This window comes from Pelophylax lessonae (assembly GCF_965119305.1).
Source record: "Pelophylax lessonae genome assembly, chromosome: 3".
NCBI classification, from domain to species: domain Eukaryota; kingdom Metazoa; phylum Chordata; class Amphibia; order Anura; family Ranidae; genus Pelophylax; species Pelophylax lessonae.
This window is the reverse complement of record NC_138770.1, coordinates 305527856-305546708: the sequence shown is the minus strand read 5'-3', so window position 1 is coordinate 305546708 and position 18853 is coordinate 305527856. Positions and strand designations below refer to the sequence as shown.

General features: G+C 40.4%; 1 protein-coding gene across 6 annotated transcripts in view; it reads right to left on the bottom strand.

The window, feature by feature from the left end:
* The window catches only part of TNK2 (tyrosine kinase non receptor 2), a 362744-nt gene that overhangs the window by 75557 nt on the left and 268334 nt on the right, over window positions 1-18853 (bottom strand). For all 6 annotated transcript variants that reach the window (XM_082252264.1, XM_082252263.1, XM_082252262.1 and 3 more), the window contains 4 exons: window positions 10220-10426; window positions 7211-7363; window positions 5229-5506; window positions 2327-2453 (listed from right to left, as the gene is read on the bottom strand). In XM_082252264.1, the coding sequence (XP_082108390.1) occupies window positions 2327-2453; window positions 5229-5506; window positions 7211-7363; window positions 10220-10426 (765 nt within the window). The remainder of the gene's footprint in view (window positions 1-2326; window positions 2454-5228; window positions 5507-7210; window positions 7364-10219; window positions 10427-18853) is intronic.

Below are 18853 nucleotides of genomic sequence, written 5' to 3'. Positions count from 1 at the left end.
GCACATCATAATTCTGATAGTTTAGTAGTGACTGGTACAGGCTGCCATGCAAACTGCTTTTTTTGCCGACACTATACCAAATTTTCCTGACCTGCAGTAAGAGTCGGTTCACCCTAATCAGACTCGAAGTCGTCCCGACTTCGGGCAACTAATGAAGTCGCCCGTGCAGGGCGACTTCAGCGCGGCTTGCAACGACTTCTCATAATAGGAGTCAATGCAAGTCGCTCCGACTTTGCAAAAAAATTGTGCAGGAACCTTTTTCTAAGTCGGAGCGACTTGAGTCGCTCTGATTAGAACGGTTCCATTGCACAGCACTGGAAGCTACTTGTCAGGCAACCAAGTCGCCTGACAAGTCGGATCAGTGTGAACCGGCAGTCACAAGAGCTACAGAAAAATGTAACAATAATGTACAAAACTGATTAATCTTATGACACCTGTAGGCAGGATGACAAAAACAGCACCATTTTTGGGGGACAAAGCATTTCTACCTGGGAAAGGCAGCTGCATTCATCATACCCCATTAAAACTGTTTTGTTTGTTTTTTTTTTTACTAACCCCAACTGCAAGTGTAAACTAAGACTTACATTGTTTTGGACACACTGCTAGATTCCTTTATGTTCAGATTACAGTGGATATAAAAAGTCTACACACCCCTGTTAAAATGTCAGGTTTCTGTGGGGTAAAAAGAGAGAAAGATAAATCATTTCAGAACTTTTTCCAACTTTAGTGTGACCTATAACCTGTAAAACAAACTGAAAATCTTTTAGGTAAAGGGAAGTAAAAATAAAAAATGAAAATAGTATGGTTGCATAAGTGTGCACACCCTTAAACTAATAATTTGTTGAAGCACCTTTTGATTTTATTATAGCACTCAGTCGTTTTGGATATGAGTCTATCAAGCATGGCACATCTTGACTTGACTTGATTTGCCCTATCTTCTTTGCAAAAACACTCCAAATCTGTCAGATTGCGAGGGTATCTGCTGTGCACAGCCCTCTTCAGATCACCCCACAGATTTTTCAATCCGATTCAGGTCTTGGCTCTGGCTGGGCCATTCCACGACTGTAATCTTCTTCTGATGAAGCCATTCCTTTGTTGATTTGGATGTATGCTTTGGGTCGTTGTTATGCTGAAAGATGAAGTTCCTCTTTGTGTTCAGCTTTCTAGCAGAAGCTTGAAGGTTTTGTGCCAATATTGAGTGGTATTTGAAACTGTTCATAATTCCCTCTACCTTGCCCCAGTTCCAGCTGAAGAAAAACAGCCCCAAAGCATAATGCTGCCACCACCATGCTTCACTGTGGGTATGATGTTCTTTTGGATGTACAGTGTTGTTGTTTTTTGCGTCAAACATATCTTTTGGAATTATGGCTAAAAAGTTCAACCTTGGTTTCTTCAGGCCATAACACATATTCCCACATGCTTTTGGGAGACTTCAGATGTGTTTTTGCAAAATTTAGCCGGGCTTTGATATGTTTCTTCATAAGAAAAGGCTTCCGGCATGCCACTCTTTCCCATAGCCCAGACATATGAAGTATAAGGGAGATTGTTTTTACATGTACCACACAGCCAGTACTTGCCAAATATTACTGCAGCTCCTTTAATGTTGCTGTAGGTCTCCCTGACCCGTTTTCTTCTCGTCTTTTCATCAATTTTGGAGGGACGTCCAGTTCTTGGTAATGTCACCATCGTGCCATATTTTCTCCACTTGATGATGACGGTCTTCACTGTGTTCCATGGTATATTTAATGCCTTGGAAATTCTTTTGTACCCTTCTCCTGACTAATACCTTTGAAAAATGAGATCCCTCTGATGCTTTGGAAGCTCTCTGTGGACCATGGCTTTTGCTGTAGGATGCGACTAAGCAAATGTCAGGAAAGACCTACTAAAACAGCTGAACCTTATTTGGGGCTAATCAGAGGCACTTCAAACTCCTATTTAACCTGAGTTTGAATGTGATTGCCTAATTCTGAACACAGCTACATCTCCAGTTATAAAAGGGTGTGCACACTTTTGCAACCACATTATTTTCGTTTTTTATTTTTACTTCCCCCTCTAAAAGATTTCAGTTTGTTTTTCAATTGAGTTGTACAGTTTATAGGTCACATTAAAAGTGGAAAAAGTTCCAAAAATGTTTTTTTCTCATTTTTTTACATCACAGAAACCTGACATTTTAACAGGGGTGTGTAGACTTTTTACATCCACTGTAGCTCCAGAGTACAAAATAGAACAGTTATTTTTGTGTGTTCTAAGTTATACACCACTTTTTTTCATATATTTACCCTTAGAAATACAATACAAGAGATTTTAGATCAATATGCTGTCTTACCTGGCTCCCATTAAGCCCTATCCAAGGTTCTTGTCCATATGTGAACATTTCCCACAGTGTCACACCAAACATCCAAGTATCACTGGCATGTGAGAATGTACGAGTCTTCAGGCTCTCTGGTGCACACCTATCAAATGAAGATATTGTAGAGACTGCGTAAACAAAACGTATGAAACAATCAATGTAGTAGTTTATCATACACAATTTGAGCCATTCGTAAGATGCCAGATCATTCAGTTCGTTAAATGTATGCATTTTATGGCACTGTAGCCTTCCACTATTTTAAAGTGGGTTAGCTTGCAATCAATACCCTATTACCTTAATTTTAATACGTGGACTATATAGGAGGCATGGAGAGGTCTTGAAATTTGCATTATATGCTTGTACAAGAGTTCTGCACCATGGTGCCATAGAAGGAATGTGGCAGTCAGGTAGGGGGCAAAAAGAACTTTCTAATATCTGCTGTAGAAGTCAGCCCTCATTTCCAGACTTTGAACACAGTTACAAGGCAGTTACAAGGCACTTCCGATGGCACTTGGTGGGAAGGACTGTAACTACTTACAGCTATCAATCATTCATGTCATGTAAGGCGGGGAAAAAAATGCACATAATGTTGTTTGGTATTTTCAAGACTGTCTACTTCATATGGTCGGCAGACTCACGCTCAAACAACTTATTGGGGCTGATGTATGAAAACTGCCAAAAAAAGGGAATGAACTAAAAATCAGTTCTGTTCCTAATAGCAACCCATCAGGTTTCACTTTGCAGTTTATATAAAGGCTAAACAAGAATTCTTATCAGTTTCTACATGCAACAACTTCAACCATGCGTAGTATCCTTTCTCCAGTTGTAATAATTAGGCTGTTTTTGTTTACAGAGGCAAATTCTTCAATATTAGATGTGTGTAAATGCAGCCTACAGCAACCAAGATTTTTTTTATACATATAATGTATTTGAGTGTATATCAAAACAATACCAATGATGCAGTGGTTTTTTATTAAGGCTACATGTACACGGGTCAAAAGTCCTTTTAACGCTGGAATTTTACAGCTATGTAAAGGACGTTTAAAACGTCCGTTGTGTCGCATTTGCAGCCGCGTTTAGTGGCATTTAACGGGCGTTTGCGCTCAGATCCGTTTTTAGAGGTAAAAAAATCATTCCCCTTTAAACAGTAAAAACACAAGCGCTAAACGCGTTTGAAACGTCGGTAAACACACGTTCTGAACATCCTGAATGCAAATAATTGCTTTCCAAAAAATGACACTGAACTCAACTGCCTCTAAATGACTGTAAACGACTCAGTGTACATGGACAGATAAGATAACATAAAGGAGGGTTCAGGGGCTTCTGAAAAAAACGCCCAACTGCTCCTAAACGTCCGTTTACAAGTAGCAGTGTACATGAGGCCTTATACACTATTTTATCAAAAGACACCTGCCTTTACATGAACTTTAATGGCATCCCAGTCTTAGTCCGCAGGGTTCAAAATTGAGTTGGCCCACCCTTTACAGCTACAACAGCTAACTATTCTGGGAAGGTTGTCTACCAGGTTTAGGAGTGTGTCTATGGAATATTTGAACATTCTTCCAGAAGCGTATATGTGAGGTCAGGCACAAGAGAAGACCTGGCTCGCAGTCTCCGCACTAATTCATCCCAAAGGTTTTCTATCAGGTTGAGGTCAGGACTCTGGGTAGGCCAGTCAAGTTCCTTTACCCCAAGCTCATCCATGTCTTTATGGGTCTTGCTTTGCACACTGGTCAAAATAATTTGGTGGAGGGGGGATCAGGGGTTGGGCTTTGCCCCTTATTTCCAGTGAAGGTAACTATTAAGGCATCAGCATACCAAGACATTTAAGCCAATTTCACGCTCCCAACTTTCTGGGAACAGTTTGGGGTTGGCCCTTCCTATCCCAACATGACTGCACACCAGTGCACAAACCAAGGCCCATAAAGACATGAATGAGTGAGTTTGGGGGGAGGAACTTGACCGGCCTGCACAGAGTACTGACCTCAATGCAATAGAACACCTTTGGGATAAAACAGAGCGGAGACTGCTAGCCAGGCCTTTTCGTTCAACATCAGTGCCTGACCTCACAAATGCGCTTCTGAAAGAATGGTCAAACATTTCCATAGACAAAAAAAAAAAAAAACATTTCCATAGACACGCTCCTAAAACCTATGTGGATAGCCTTCCCAGAAGAGTTGAAGCTGTAATAGCTGCAAAGGGTGGACCAACAACTGGTATGCCATTAAAGTTCCTGTGCGTGTAAAGGTAGGTATCCCAATACTTTTGGTAATATAGTGTGTGTGTGTGTGTGTATATATATATAAGTCAAACTAACATCAAAATAAAATAAAAGTGATAAACCTATATACACTGAAAATGAAACACTGTGACAAAGCCACTGAAATCCTAACATTGTAATAAAAGTATTAAAAGTCTGAAAGGCCTTTTTACATATGGTGAACATTTTCAGGTGTCCATGATTCCTCCTTATTCATCATAAACTTAACACCTGACACAGGAACTTCCACCAATAATAGGAATCTCACTCACAGCCCTATTTGCCTCTCTTTTTCAGATCAGATGAAAGCGCTTTTTTTCAGCTAGAAGTCTCCCCCTTTAGCAGGATTATTTCCAGGTGGCAGGTTCCTTATATTGGCAACTCTACTTAACACATTTACAGTATACTGTATGAAGTTCACGGGAGCTTTATTTGTTGGATGTAGCACCTGATATTTGGGGTAAACCTATTTGGAATTTTCTGTGGTGTGGTGTGGGGATATACATTATTTTAAGTCACTTTTTTGCCCCTCATTACATTTTAGCTGCATATAAACAAAATTGGCGTAAACATTCTTTTGGGCTAACAAAAATGTAAAGATTTTAGCTAAATGCTTACCAAGCAAAGGGCACCTTGCGATGCTCCTGCATGACATAGTGATCATCATTTTTTGGCAATGCTCTCATAAGTCCAAAGTCCCCAATCTTAACCAGGTCATTAGAGGAGAGTAAGATGTTCCTGGCTGCAAGGTCCCGGTGGATGAAACGCTTTGATTCTAGGTAGGCCATGCCATTAGCAATCTGGATAGCGTAATGGCAGAGAGTGGATATGAGGAAATGACTCAGGTTCTTACGTAAGCGGTCCAGCAGAGATCCCAGAGGAGCAAGTTCTGTCACCTGTATAATATAAGTAATAATTTCATAAGTGCTACAGTGAACTGTAGGTTTTCAGCTTCTTCTATAATTGTGAGAATGAGTTGTAAAAAATATCACAATTCTCAAATGTCAATCTTTGCACCCAAATCTCTTTTTTTTTTCAGTTTCTTTAACCACTATCCCTTGTTTAGGTCTGGCCTCCCATGTACAGATCTGCATAAATATAGTTTTTCACACTAATGGATTCCTTATCAGCCCTTACAGTTAATAACTAAGATGAATAGAACCAAGCAGGTCCGAGAAACTTTGTACTATGAAACTATACCAGAGATGTGACATAAAAAAGTACAAATCTCCCAAAAGTAAGGGAAAATCTACTTTTGACAGTTGTCAATGGAACATGTGTTCCCATTGAATAATGTCCCCTATATTTCTGTTCCGTTGACAACTGTAAAACTTTGGGATTTTTGAAAAATCTAGAAATTTCTGGTAACGTTCAACATTAAATAATGAAAATGGATCCCACCAAGAAAGACATTGACTGAGGTTCTAACCTTTTCCCACTCTATCCAAAGTTAGAAAAAATATTTTGGCTGCAATGCAGGTAGGGGAGTCTTTTCCATTTTTTGGGGGTTTTTATGCGTAAGTTGAATTGATTCTAAAGGTTGTGATATATAAAAAAAAATAAATAAATAACAAACATGTTATAATTACCTGCTCTGTACAATGGTTTTGAACAGAGTAGCCCCGATCCTCTTCTTTTTGGGTCCCCCGCTGGCGATCCTGACTCCTGCTCTCTGCAGGCCCTTGCTCCAGGGCCAGGCTCTTGTGAATGGAAATCACCCTTTCACACACACGAGGCGTGGCTCGCTACCTCCCACCCCCGCTCTCTCATTATTGGCTCACTGACTGTGACTGATCGCACCAGGAGCCAATGACTCCCACTAATGTGAGCCAATGAGGAAAAAGAGAGACCCAGGAGAGCCGCTCTCAAGCACATTGCTAGATTGAGATTGGGCTCAGATAATTATACAGGTAAAGGGGGGCTGGGAAGCTGCATAGAACAGAATGCATAGAGTTAATTAAGGTAAAAAAAAAAAAACGTCTACCTTTACAAGCACTTTAAAAAAATGTCCTGCCAAGGATGCATACTGCAACCTGTGTTCAGAAATGAGCAGGGCAGGTTAGGTCTTTTAGAAGTACCTAGTTTGATAAGAAAACTGGTCTGGTTGCACAAAAGCAAGTCTGTCAACACTTAAAGCAGGAAATAGCCTTCAATGTCAACTAGATAACTGGTTCATATGGAGATGGGAGTGGCAGTACAAAGCAGGGAGTGGAAATGAAAATGGAGAATTGTGTAAGAGATAGCATCCCAGCAAGAAGATATTTATATGTGCAGATGTTCTGTTGCTTAAGAAAGGGTAGGTTGGCATGAAACAGCAACTTATGACACTTTCAATTCTATGTATGAATGATGCAACATTCTCAAGTGTGTATACATATTTATAATGTATTTGACAGCTCAGAAGACAACTAAATATCTTCTTAACTAAAACCTGAAGGATTATTTAGAAGACAATTGACGGTTTCCAGTACTAATATAATAATTAGCTATACAGTTACAAACAATTCATTGATGGTATAAAAACAAAAAAACATACTGTAAGTCTAAACAGGCATTTTTAGGCCTAAATCACAATATAATAATGCTATGCGCCATCATACCATTTTCATAGGATGTGTAAGGACGACTCCGTATAGTCTAATGAGATTGACATGGTCCAGGGAGTGCATTGCATTGACTTCTCTGATAAAATCATCTAAGGCATCTGGCTGTGTAAGAACATCCGTCTTCAAGCACTTAACTGCAACATTAAACTTGGTAGAAAGACACAGAAAATGTCATAATATCAAATATCACTTACACAAAACCTTCTAATGTTAAAAAAATGAATACCGTAAATAAATCTTTGTGAACATTGGCAACAAGTCTATACAAAATGTACAAGTTCAAGTAGCAAAACTTTGCAGAACTGACATTCAGCCACCAAAGTGCTTGCCATCAAAGATTTGTGACGTTTTTGTATTGGATAGGTATTCATAATTACAACAATTCTTGAAGTACACTACATTTGAGAAATGTGAGACTGTCAGTGTTAGTCTGTTTCTGCAAATGCTAGTTTCCTGGCTGCGTTTAGCCTCCATTACTTTTTCTGAACTGCTAGGCACTGCACTATTGGCAGCATGTAGGAGACCTGGGTCAGTACTCTTACACACAGAGCAGCAGCTTGGCTCCAGAAGTCCATACTCCTCCTCGCTGACCGCTGCTCCAATTAGCAGTGATGCTCTGGTATCAAGAGCACCGAAGGCGGAATGTCAGTTCAGTGGAGAGTCAAACAATTGCATTGTGTGTGAAAGGCTAACTGTATAACCACTTCAATACCAAGCACTTTTATCCCATTACTGCCCAGACCAATTTTCAGGTTTCAGCGGAATTTGACTGACAATTGCAGGGTCATGCAACACTGTAACCAAACAAAATCTTTATCATTTTGTTCTTACAAATAGAGCCTTCTTTTGGTGGTATTTATTTACCTCTGGGTTTTTTTGCAAAATAAATGAAAAAGGACTGAAGAATTTTAAAAGAAAAAACATTTTTTTCTTTGCTTCTGTTAAAAAATTTTGCAAATAAATAATTGTTCTTCATAAACTTAACCCAAAACGTATTCTGCTACATTTCTTTGGTGAAAATAACCCAAATCAGTGTATATTATTTAGTCTGTAGAAAAGTTAGAGTGTCCACAAACTATGGTATACATCTGAAATATGACCAAACCTGATGTACCGACGGACTATCTAATTTCTTGAGACCCAAATCTCAGGAACAGTACAGAATATCCCCCAAATGACCCCTTTATGGAAAGTAGAAAGTCCAAGGTATTTAGTAAGAGGCATGGCAGATTTTTGAAGTTGTCATTTTTTGTCATAATTTTTTGGAAAATGAAGAAATTAAAAAAAAAAAAATTCACATTTTGTTTTTTATACATACTGTCACCAATGCAGTACAGCGTCATTATATAATTGGTGTGGCGGTGCTCAGGGACACTGGTGACAGTAGAAAAAATTTTTTTATGATTTTTTTTTTTTAACGCACTGTGACCAGAGCAATATAATGTTACCATAGTAACATTGTACTACTCTGGCAAAATAATCAGGACTTTTTTTTTTCACACATTATGTTTGCTTATAGCAGTGCATTACATTGCTATAAGCAGGCATTTTACAGAATGGAACTGAAACATTCAGTCACATTGACCACTCACAGCTAGCAACACAGTTGTACACAAAGGATGGCATGAAAGGAAGCCATCTATTGTGTACAAATGTCATGTGACCTGCCGTGATTGGCACTTCCTGACAAGACGTCATTTAACATCCAGTCAGCATAACAAAGCCAACGCCTGGTTGTCAATCTGTTATTGGCCGGGCGGGAACTGGTTAAAGATGATTTAACCTCCCTGGAGGTATGATTGTTTCCGATTTTAGGTGCTGAAAGCGGTACCATTATTTTGCCAGTAATTCTTAAGGACGAGCAGCCCAAACCAACTATTTACATATGATTTATTTTTTACTGTGCGTTCTTCTTTATAACATCTCGGGTATGATAAAGTTTGAAACACAAAATCATAAATTATAATATAATAAATAACTATAAATAAGTTAAAGTATATATATATATATATATATATATATATATATATATATATATATATATATATATATGTGTGTATGTGTGTGTATACTCATGTATATATATAGATATACTTGTATATATATATATATATATATATATATATATACACACATACATATATATATATATATATATAAGTACAGTAAAACTGCAGGAAAGGGCACTGGGGGGGGGGCAAACTATTGTCAATTTATTTTATTTTATAATGTAATCCAATAGGATTACAATATATCAGTGTGTTTGTGTGTTTTACTATTTGAATTTGCCGCCGGTTCCACCCCCCTGCAAGCGTCACATCGAAGGAGACGGAGGACGGGGCTCACAGAATCGGGCGGAAGATCCGGCCGCTGCATGCTGCAGGAACACATCGCGGGATCCCGGGGACAAGGTACGTAACCTCTACCAGGATCCAGCGATGCTTCCTGGCAGTATCCTGAGTGTGGCTCGGGGTTACCGCTAATGGCACTAAAATTCCACCCGGAGCCACACTCTTGAATACCGCTAAGGAAATTTTTTTTAAATCAGCAACCAATTTCTGATATTCTAGTATACCACATAGTAAGGCTGCCCATAGAGGGCCAAGAGTTGAACCATTTATGGGAAGGCTGAATGTACCCAAGTTGATTGATCGATCAACTTAGGTACTACCAGCCTGTCTGATTTTGCATGCGATTATCCCTAGCAGCTGGTAAAGCCACCAGCCATATTCACTGTCTTTTCCCTGTGGGGACGGCTTCCTTGACCCCCTGCCAGGAGAATACTATGGCTCAGTGGGAGGGATTCCCCCATCAACACTGACCCGTGGCTACAGGAAAAAAATGTGCTCCGTGTATGTCCGGCCTAAGACCACATTTGTTAAATACTGTATGTTTCTGATTACAAATTTCAAAATAAAAAAAATACGTTTCTGCAGTAGGTATACTGTGTAGCTCTATATGGAAATGTATCATAACTCTTTTAACAAGAAGTTGTAAACTTACCATTTTACCACTAGGGGTGTTCCACTCTCCTCTTCTAACAACACCAAAAGACCCATCTCCTAGCTTCTCAAAGAGAGAAATGTCCTTTTCACTAATAAGACAGGTCAGGGCCTGCTGACCTTCAGAAGGTGGAGGGCTGGGAGGTTTTCTAAAAGTATTTTGAGGCAGAGGGGAAAATTCTGAGTCTGGTCTCTTCCCACTGAATACCTGTTGCAAGGAAAACAATAGTTTATCTACTAACGAAATGTGTTACATGCTCTGTTCCAGAACACTGTCAAAAAGGTAGATGGAAAGAACATGAAAGAAGACAATAATAAGCAAATTAAAGGATTACAATATCAAACTCCAAACAAAGTTTTGTTTCCCCTTTTAGGATAAAGGTTTTACATAAATAAATAAAAGCTGATCACTGTAAGCACCCCTTTCAGTGGCAAATAGTTTGTCTCAACTCTCTAACTGCTACATCTGCAGGAAAGCTGTTGAAAAACAACCTACATGCTGGCAGGAGTAAGGCAGAAATTGAATGCAACCTTCATATCTAAGAATTGGTGAGCTGCAGTATAATAAATGTTTGCTTTTGGATTTAATACTACTTTAATGTTTCTGATAGTAAAATTATGCACTTGGGGGCTAAAAACATGCAGCATCATACATTTTAGTAGGAGAACAGCTAAGAGAGTCAGTGGTTGAGAAGAATTTGGATGTTCTGGTAGATCATAGACTTAAAGAAGAACTAAATGCAAAACTTTTTTTTTCAATTTGGATAGATTAAGGGAGGGTTATAACCCCTGTCAGATTTTTTTTAGCCATCTGTGTCCCATTGTGGAGATTTACCTTCACTTCCTGTCCCTTAGCCAAACAGGAAGTGAAAGGAAGTACCTGGGTCACCAGAACTAGTATCGCCATTGGAAAATTTCCCCTCTATTACTTTTCTGGGGACAACCCAAAATTTGGGATTTTCTTTTATTTTACTTTCATTGATAATGGTAAACAGGACAAATAGAGAAGGTGAATCTCCCTAAAGGAGGCACAGACAGCAATAAAAACTCACAATCGTTCTAATTCCTCTCCACTCTATCCATAGCTAAAAAAAAAGTTTTGCCTTTATCTATACCTTAATATTAGAATGCCATGCAAGGTGTAGTTTCTAAAACAACAAAAATAGTTTCTTGTATTAAAAGAGACATAGACTCCAAAGAGAGAAAGAGAGACATAATTTTGCCCCTGTACAAATCATTAGTAAAACCTCATCTGGAATATGCATTTCAGTTTTGTGCACCAGTTTACAAAATGGGCAACCAAAATAGGTGACATAGAGGAACACAGCTATGATAAGCTGAAATGCATTTATTCTCTCTTAAGAACAGGTGATTAATGCCTCGTACACACGCAACGATTGTTGGCCGACCGATCGGCCGTCTTTTGTCCAGTGTTGTTATGTTGGTTGAAATGTGCTCTAGACTGCACACAAATTTTTTCGGCCAACAACAACCAACTTCAGAAGTGATGTCATGTGCTGGTTAACTTTCCGTGTGTTTTTTTTTCTCTGAGCATGCCCAGTCTTGCTCATCTGATATTTGTCTGCCGAAATCTGTACCGACTGACGGAAAATCGGCCGTTCTGGTGACGGCCAACAAAAAGTTTATAGCATGCACGCCAGATTTTGTTCGGCCGAAAAGTCGTAGTCGGTTGTCGGAAGCATCATACTAACAAGCCGACAATCGGCCGATCGGACGTTGGCCGAAAATTCACGGCCAACAATCGTTGCGTGTGTACAAGGCTTAAGGGAGGATATGATCACCATGTACAGTGAGGGCAAAAAGTATTTGATCCCCTGCTGATTTTGTATGTTTGCCCACTGACAAAGAAATAATCAGTCTATCATTTTAATGGTAGGTTTATTTTAACAGTGAGAGACAGAATAAAAACAAAAAAAATCCAGAAAAACTCATTTCTGAAAAGTAATAAATTGATTTGCATTTTAATGAGTCAAATAAGCATTTGACCCCTTCGCAAAACATGACTTGGTGGCAAAACTCTTGTTGGCAATCACAGAGGTCAGACATTTCTTGTATTTGGTCACCAGGTTTGCACACATCTCAGGAGGGATTTTGTCCCCTGCCTCTTTGCAGATCCTCTTCAAGTTATTAAGGTTTTCAAGGCTGATGTTTGGTAACTTGAGCCTTCAACTCCCTCCACGTATTTTCTATGGGATTAGGTGGAGACTGGTTAGAAAACTCTAAGACCTTAATTTGCTTCTTCTTGAGCCATTTCTTTGTTGTCTTGGCTGTGTGTTTTGGGTCATTATCATGCTGGATTGCCTATTCACGGCCTATTTTTAATGCCCTGGCTGAGGGAAGGAGATTTTCAACCAAGATTTGACCGGACATGGCCCCGTCCATCTTCCCTTTGATGCTGTGAAGTTGTCCTTTTCCCCTAGCAGAAAAACACCCCAAAGCATAATGTTTCCACCTCTAGGTTTGATGGTGGGGATGGTGTTCTTGAGGTCACAGGCAGCATTACTCCTCCTCCAAACACGGTGAGTTGAGTTCATGCCAAATCGTTCAATTTTGGTCTCATCTGACCAAAACACTTTCACCCAGTTCTCCACTGAATCATTCAAATTTCATTAATAAACTTTAGGCGGGCCTGTACATGTGCTTTCTTGAGCAAGGGGACCTTGCGAGCGCTGCAGGATTTCAGTCCTTCATGGCATAGTGTGTTACCAATTGTTTTCTTGGTGACTAAGGTCCCAGCTGCCTTGAGATCATTGACAAGATTCTCCAGTGTCATTCTGGGATAATTACTCACCGTTCTTATGATGATGTAAAACTCCACGAGGTCAGATCTTGCATCCCTAGTCCAAGGGAGATTGACAGCTATTTTTATGGTTCTTCCTTTTGCGAATAATCACACCAACTGTTGTCACCCTCTCATCAAGCTGCTTGATGATGGTCTTATAGCCCATTCCGGCCTTGTGTAAGTCTACAATCTTGTCCCTGACATCCTTAGACATCTCTTTGGTCTTGGCCATGATGGAGGGATTGGAACCTGATTGATTGCTTCTGTGGATAGGTGTCTTTTATACAGGTAACAAGCTTAGACTAGGAGCACTCGCAAACTCAGCTCGTTACCTATATAGAAGACACCTGGGGGCCAGAAATTTTGCTTATTGATAGAGGATAATACTTATTTCACTCATTAAATTGCAAATCAATTTACAACTTTTTGAAATGCGTTTTTTTCTGGATATGTTTGTTGTTATTCTGTCTCTTGCTGTAAAAATAAACCTAGCATTAAAATTATAGACTGATCATTTCTTTGTCAGTGGGCAAACGTACAAAATCAGTATGGGATCAAATACTTTTTTCCCTCACTGTACTGTAAGTGGTTATATGGTGCAGAGCTATTCACTTGCAGGTCATTATAGAAGACAAGGGGGGCACACCTTAGATCTGGAGAAAAACTGGATTTTTGTCTTACAGTAAAATCCTTTTCTCTGAGGTTCATTGACAGACACAGCCTCATATCTTCTTTGACCCTTGGGTTATGCTGCTCTCCATAAGAGTAGGACTAGGCGGAAACAAAACTTGAGCATGCCCCTAGGGCAGTCCTAGGGGTATACTTCCCACTTTCTGTTATAGGACTTCAATTTGTAATGAACAGTGTCAGAAGAATACATAACCCAACTCGACAAAGGGCTGGGTGCTGTGTCCGTCAATGAACTTCAGAGAAAATCCTTTTTACAGTAAGACAAAAATACAGTTTCTCTTTCGTTCATTGACAGTCATACAGTCAGGTCCATAAATATTGGGACATTGACACAATTCTAATCTTTTTGGTTCTATACACCACCACAATGGATTTGAAATGAAACAAACAAGATGTGCTTTAACTGCAGACTTTCAGCTTTAATTTGAGGGTATTTACATCCAAATCAGATGAAAGGTGTAGGAATTACAACAGTTTGTATATGTGCCTCCCACTTTTTAAGGGACCAAAAGTAATGGGACAATTGGCTGCTCAGCCGTTCCATGGCCAGGTGTGTGTTATTTCATCATTATCCCATTTGCAAGGAGTAGATAAAAGGTCCAGAGTTCATTTCAAGTGTGCTATTTGCATTTGGAATCTGTTGCTGTCAACTCTCAATATGAGATCCAAAGAGCTGTCACTATCAGTGAAGCAAACCATAATTAGGCTGAAAAAGCAAAACAAACCCATCAGAGAGATAGCAAAAACATTAGGTGTGGCTAAATCAACTGTTTGGAACATCATTTAAGCTCGGTTCACATATATGCGATGCGGGAAGGCTGCGAATGCCATATGCGATACGCTGGGGGTGTCAATGTAATCTTAACGACACCCCCAGTTTGATCGCATATCGCAGTGCGATCGTGCAGTTCGCACAGGATCGGATCGCACAAGTGTGAACCGCTGTGCGATCCGATCCTGATGCGGCTGCAAAAATGCCTCCTGTGCGTGTTTGCTGCGGGAGCGATGCGAATTTAGCCATACAGTTTGTATGGCTAAACTCGCACCGCACAGCTGATCGCATGTAATGTCGGAGCAGTGCGCTCCGACATTACATGCGAACCCCGCACACGCACAAGTGTGAACCGGGGCTAAAAAGATAGAACGCACAGTTGGGCTCAGCAACACCAAAAGACCCGGAAGACTACGGAACACAACTGTGGTAGATGACCAAAGAATTCTTTCCCTGGTGAAGAAAACACCCTTCACAACAGTTGGCCAGATCAAGAACACTCTCCAGGGGGTAGGTGTATGTGTGTCAAAGTCAACAATCAAGAGAAGACTTCACCAGAGTGAATACAGAGGGTTCCCCACAAGATGTAAACCATTGGTGAGCCTCAAAAACAGGAAGGCCCGATTAAAGTTTGCCAAACAACATCTAAAAAAGCTTTCACAGTTCTGGAACAACATCCTATGAACAGATGAGACCAAGATCAACATGTACCAAAGTGATGGGAAGAGAAGAGTATGGAGAAGGAAAGGAACTGCTCATGATCCAAAGCATACCACTTCATCAGTGAAGCATGGCGGTGGTAGTGTCATGGCGTGGGCATGTATGGCTGCCAATGGAACTAGTTCTCTTGATGATGTGACTACTGACAAAAGCAGCAGGATGAATTCTGAAGTGTTTTGGGCAATATTATCTGCTCATATTCAGCCAAATGCTTCAGAACTCATTGGACGGCGCTTTACAGTGCAGATGGACAATGACCCGAAGCAAACTGCGAAAGCCGTCACCGCCTGGCGACGCTAGGAGAGCGAAATGCATTGTGGTCTCTGAAATAACCGGGAAGTAAAGAGGAAGAAGCTACCTCCTAACCACAGGCACTGGTACACAGATCGGATCGCCTATTGGCACCGCTGCACACTACAGGGAGCAACACAGAGGGATAAACAGCAGGAGTCTGCAGATCCTGTCCCCATCCAGCGACTTATTACAACCAATGCCTATTGCCCTGTGCCGGGTGGGCACAACTAATAGTAAGCAGCCACTTTTTAACTAGATGTATATTTGTTAATAAAGTTGCAGTATTACACTATTTTTGGCATTCTATTTGTCTCCCTGCACATGGGCTTTAAAAAACACCTGTGAGAGGTAATTATTTGGAGGAGTGAGGAGAAGGAGCTAATTATCTTTTTGGAGTCATTCAACTAATATCCAAGAGGAGAGGAGGTGTTCCTATGGTTTCATCCACCAAAGGATAAAGGGATCACAGGCTTGTGGGGTCTGTGTGACCCACCTGTATCCGGTAAGAGGCAAAGATTATCATCTTTATGCACTGGAGCACCTGATATTCAAGCAATATCATTCACTACCTTGCACAAACTGTTTTTGTTGGATCACTGCTTTAACCCTTTGAGCACCTTAGAAATGCACCTTATTTTGTATATGTGGAACCAATTTCCAATTTAATTCATACATTATTTTGTATATGCGTTTTTTCACATACGTTTTTTAATTACTTTATTGGTAATTTATTGCACCTTTCAGCACCTTATTGGGTTTGCACAATATATTCTGCGGCACTAGCACTTTCCAAAAAGGTTTATGATGGTATATATGATTAGTGGTTATAAAATTTAACCTACATATTTTTTACCATTTTTTAAGAATAAGTTACTATTTACCTTAATTTATTCCTTGTCACAGACAAACACCAGGCATTGCACCTTAACCACTTGCCGACTGCCGCACGACTATTTACGTCGGCAGTCAGCCCCTCACAGGCAAAGCGACGTAGGGCTACGTCGCTAGCCTGTAAGGGTATTGGGAGTGAGCGCGCGCCGCCGGATGCACGCTCCCGCTCGGTGACGGACCCCCCCCCCCCCCCCGCCGGGCACTCGCGATCGTCCGTGACAGCGGGAGAAAGGCAGGCGGCTAGTGTAAACAAAGCCACCTGTCAGTCTCCCCTGTGTAAGAATGGTGATCAAACGGTTCTACTATGTAGGACCGTTGATCACTGTTCTTACACATCAAGCCACAGCCAATCACAGTTAGAAATACGCCCCTAGGACACACTTAACCCCTCCTTCTCCAATACAGTTTACTCCTTCACTGCCAGTGTCATTTGTACAGTAACAGTGCATATGTATAGCACTGATTACTGTAGTAATGTCACTGGTAACCCCAAAAGTGTAAAAAATGTCAGTCAAGGGTCCGATCTGTCCGCCCCAATGTCGCAGTCACGCAAAAAAAAAAAAATCGCAGATCGCCGCCATTACGCGTTAAAAAAAAACAACAAAAATGACAAAAATCTTTCCCTTTGTTAGTAAATGCAATAACTTTTGCGCAAACCAATCAAAATACGCTTTTTGCGATTTTTTTTTTACCAAACATATGGTAAAAAAAATTGGCCTAAAATGTTAAAAAATTTTGATTTTTACATTTTTTTGGGGAATTTCATATAAAAAAATGTGAAAAATATTGTTATTTTTGCAAAATTGACGCACTTTTTTTTTATAGCGCATGATCAAAAAATCGCACAGTTGATCAAATACCATCAAAAGAAAGCTCTGTTTGTGGGAAAAAAGGACGCTAAATTTGTTTAGGTACAGCTTCGCACAACCGCGCAATTGTCCGTTAAAGTCACGCAGTGCCGAATCGCAAAATAGGCCCTGGTCAGGAAGGGGGTTAAATCTTCCGGGGCTTAAGTGGTTAAATTCATTTTTTAATTTTATAACATTAATTAATTTGTCACAGACATTTGTATTTTACACATTTATATAATTTTCAGAAAATTGGTGCACCATTGATATCTATTTTATAATCAGGGATACCAGCGCCTTTTTACCAATTTTATCTAAACTGCGAAAGCAACCAAAGAGTTTTTTAAGGGAAAGAAGTGGAATGTTATGCAATGGCCAAGTCAATCACCTGACCTGAATCCGATTGAGCATTCATTTCACTTGCTGAAGACAAAACTGAAGGAAAAATGCCCCAAGAACAAGCAGGAACTGAAGACAGTTGCAGTAGAGGCCTGGCAGTGCATCACCAGGGATGAAACCCAGCGTCTGGTAATGTCTATGTGTTCCAGCCTTCAGGCTGTAATTGACTGCAAAGGATTTGCAACCAAGTATTAAAAAGTGAAAGTTTGATTTATGATTGTTAATATGTCTCATTACTTTTGGTCCCTTAAAAAGTGGAAGGGACATACACAAACTGTAATTCCTACACCGTTCACCTGATTTGGATGTAAATACTCTCAAATTAAAGCTGAAAGCTGAAAGTCTGCAGTTAAAGCACATCTTGTTTGTTTCATTTCAAATCCATTGTGGTGGTATATAGAGCCAAAAAGATTAGAATTGTGTCAATGTCCCAATATTTATGGACCTGACTGTAGCTCCATATCTTCTTTGACCCTTGGGACATTCCAAAGCAGTGTCAGCATGAGGGGTGGGAAAAACACAGCAATGCACATAATTCCCAAAAAAGGCTAAACATAGCCAACCAGGTAAACCAGGAGCTCAACCAGGAACAACTGGAGCTCACCAACCAGAAATAATACACCCTCAAGAGGCAAGAAACTCTGCAACTGCAGCCTGCAAAACTTTGTGGCCGAACGCAGCATCTGCAGAGGCGAGTACATCCAACTAGGTGAATGTATGCACAGACGACCATGTGGCCGCCTTGCACACCTGAACCACTGACGCCTGATGAGGGAAGGCCCAGGAGGCACTAAGAGCCCTTGTAGAATGCGCCTTAACAGGGAAAGGAGGAGCCTGACCCTTAATGGAATGGGCCTGCAACACTGTCTGCCTGGTCCATCTGGAAATGGTCGCAGCAGACACGGCCTTCCCCTTACAAGATCCATCCCTAAGGACAAACAAATAATCCGGTTTTCGAAACGACTCAGTCGCCGCCAATTACACCTGATTGCCGGAACCACGTCCAGGGAATGCAAAGAAAGTTTTTTAGGATGTGTCTGCCACCAGGTAAGGTGACCAACAGGACAACGCAGCCAGTTCCGACACCCTGCGTACAGAAGTAATAGCCACCAAAAAGCTACCTTCTGTGACAGAGTGAGCAGAGGAAGCTCACCAATGTTTTCAAAAGGCAGTCTTTGAAGAACTGACAGTATGAAAATTGGGGTCCCACGGAGGTAC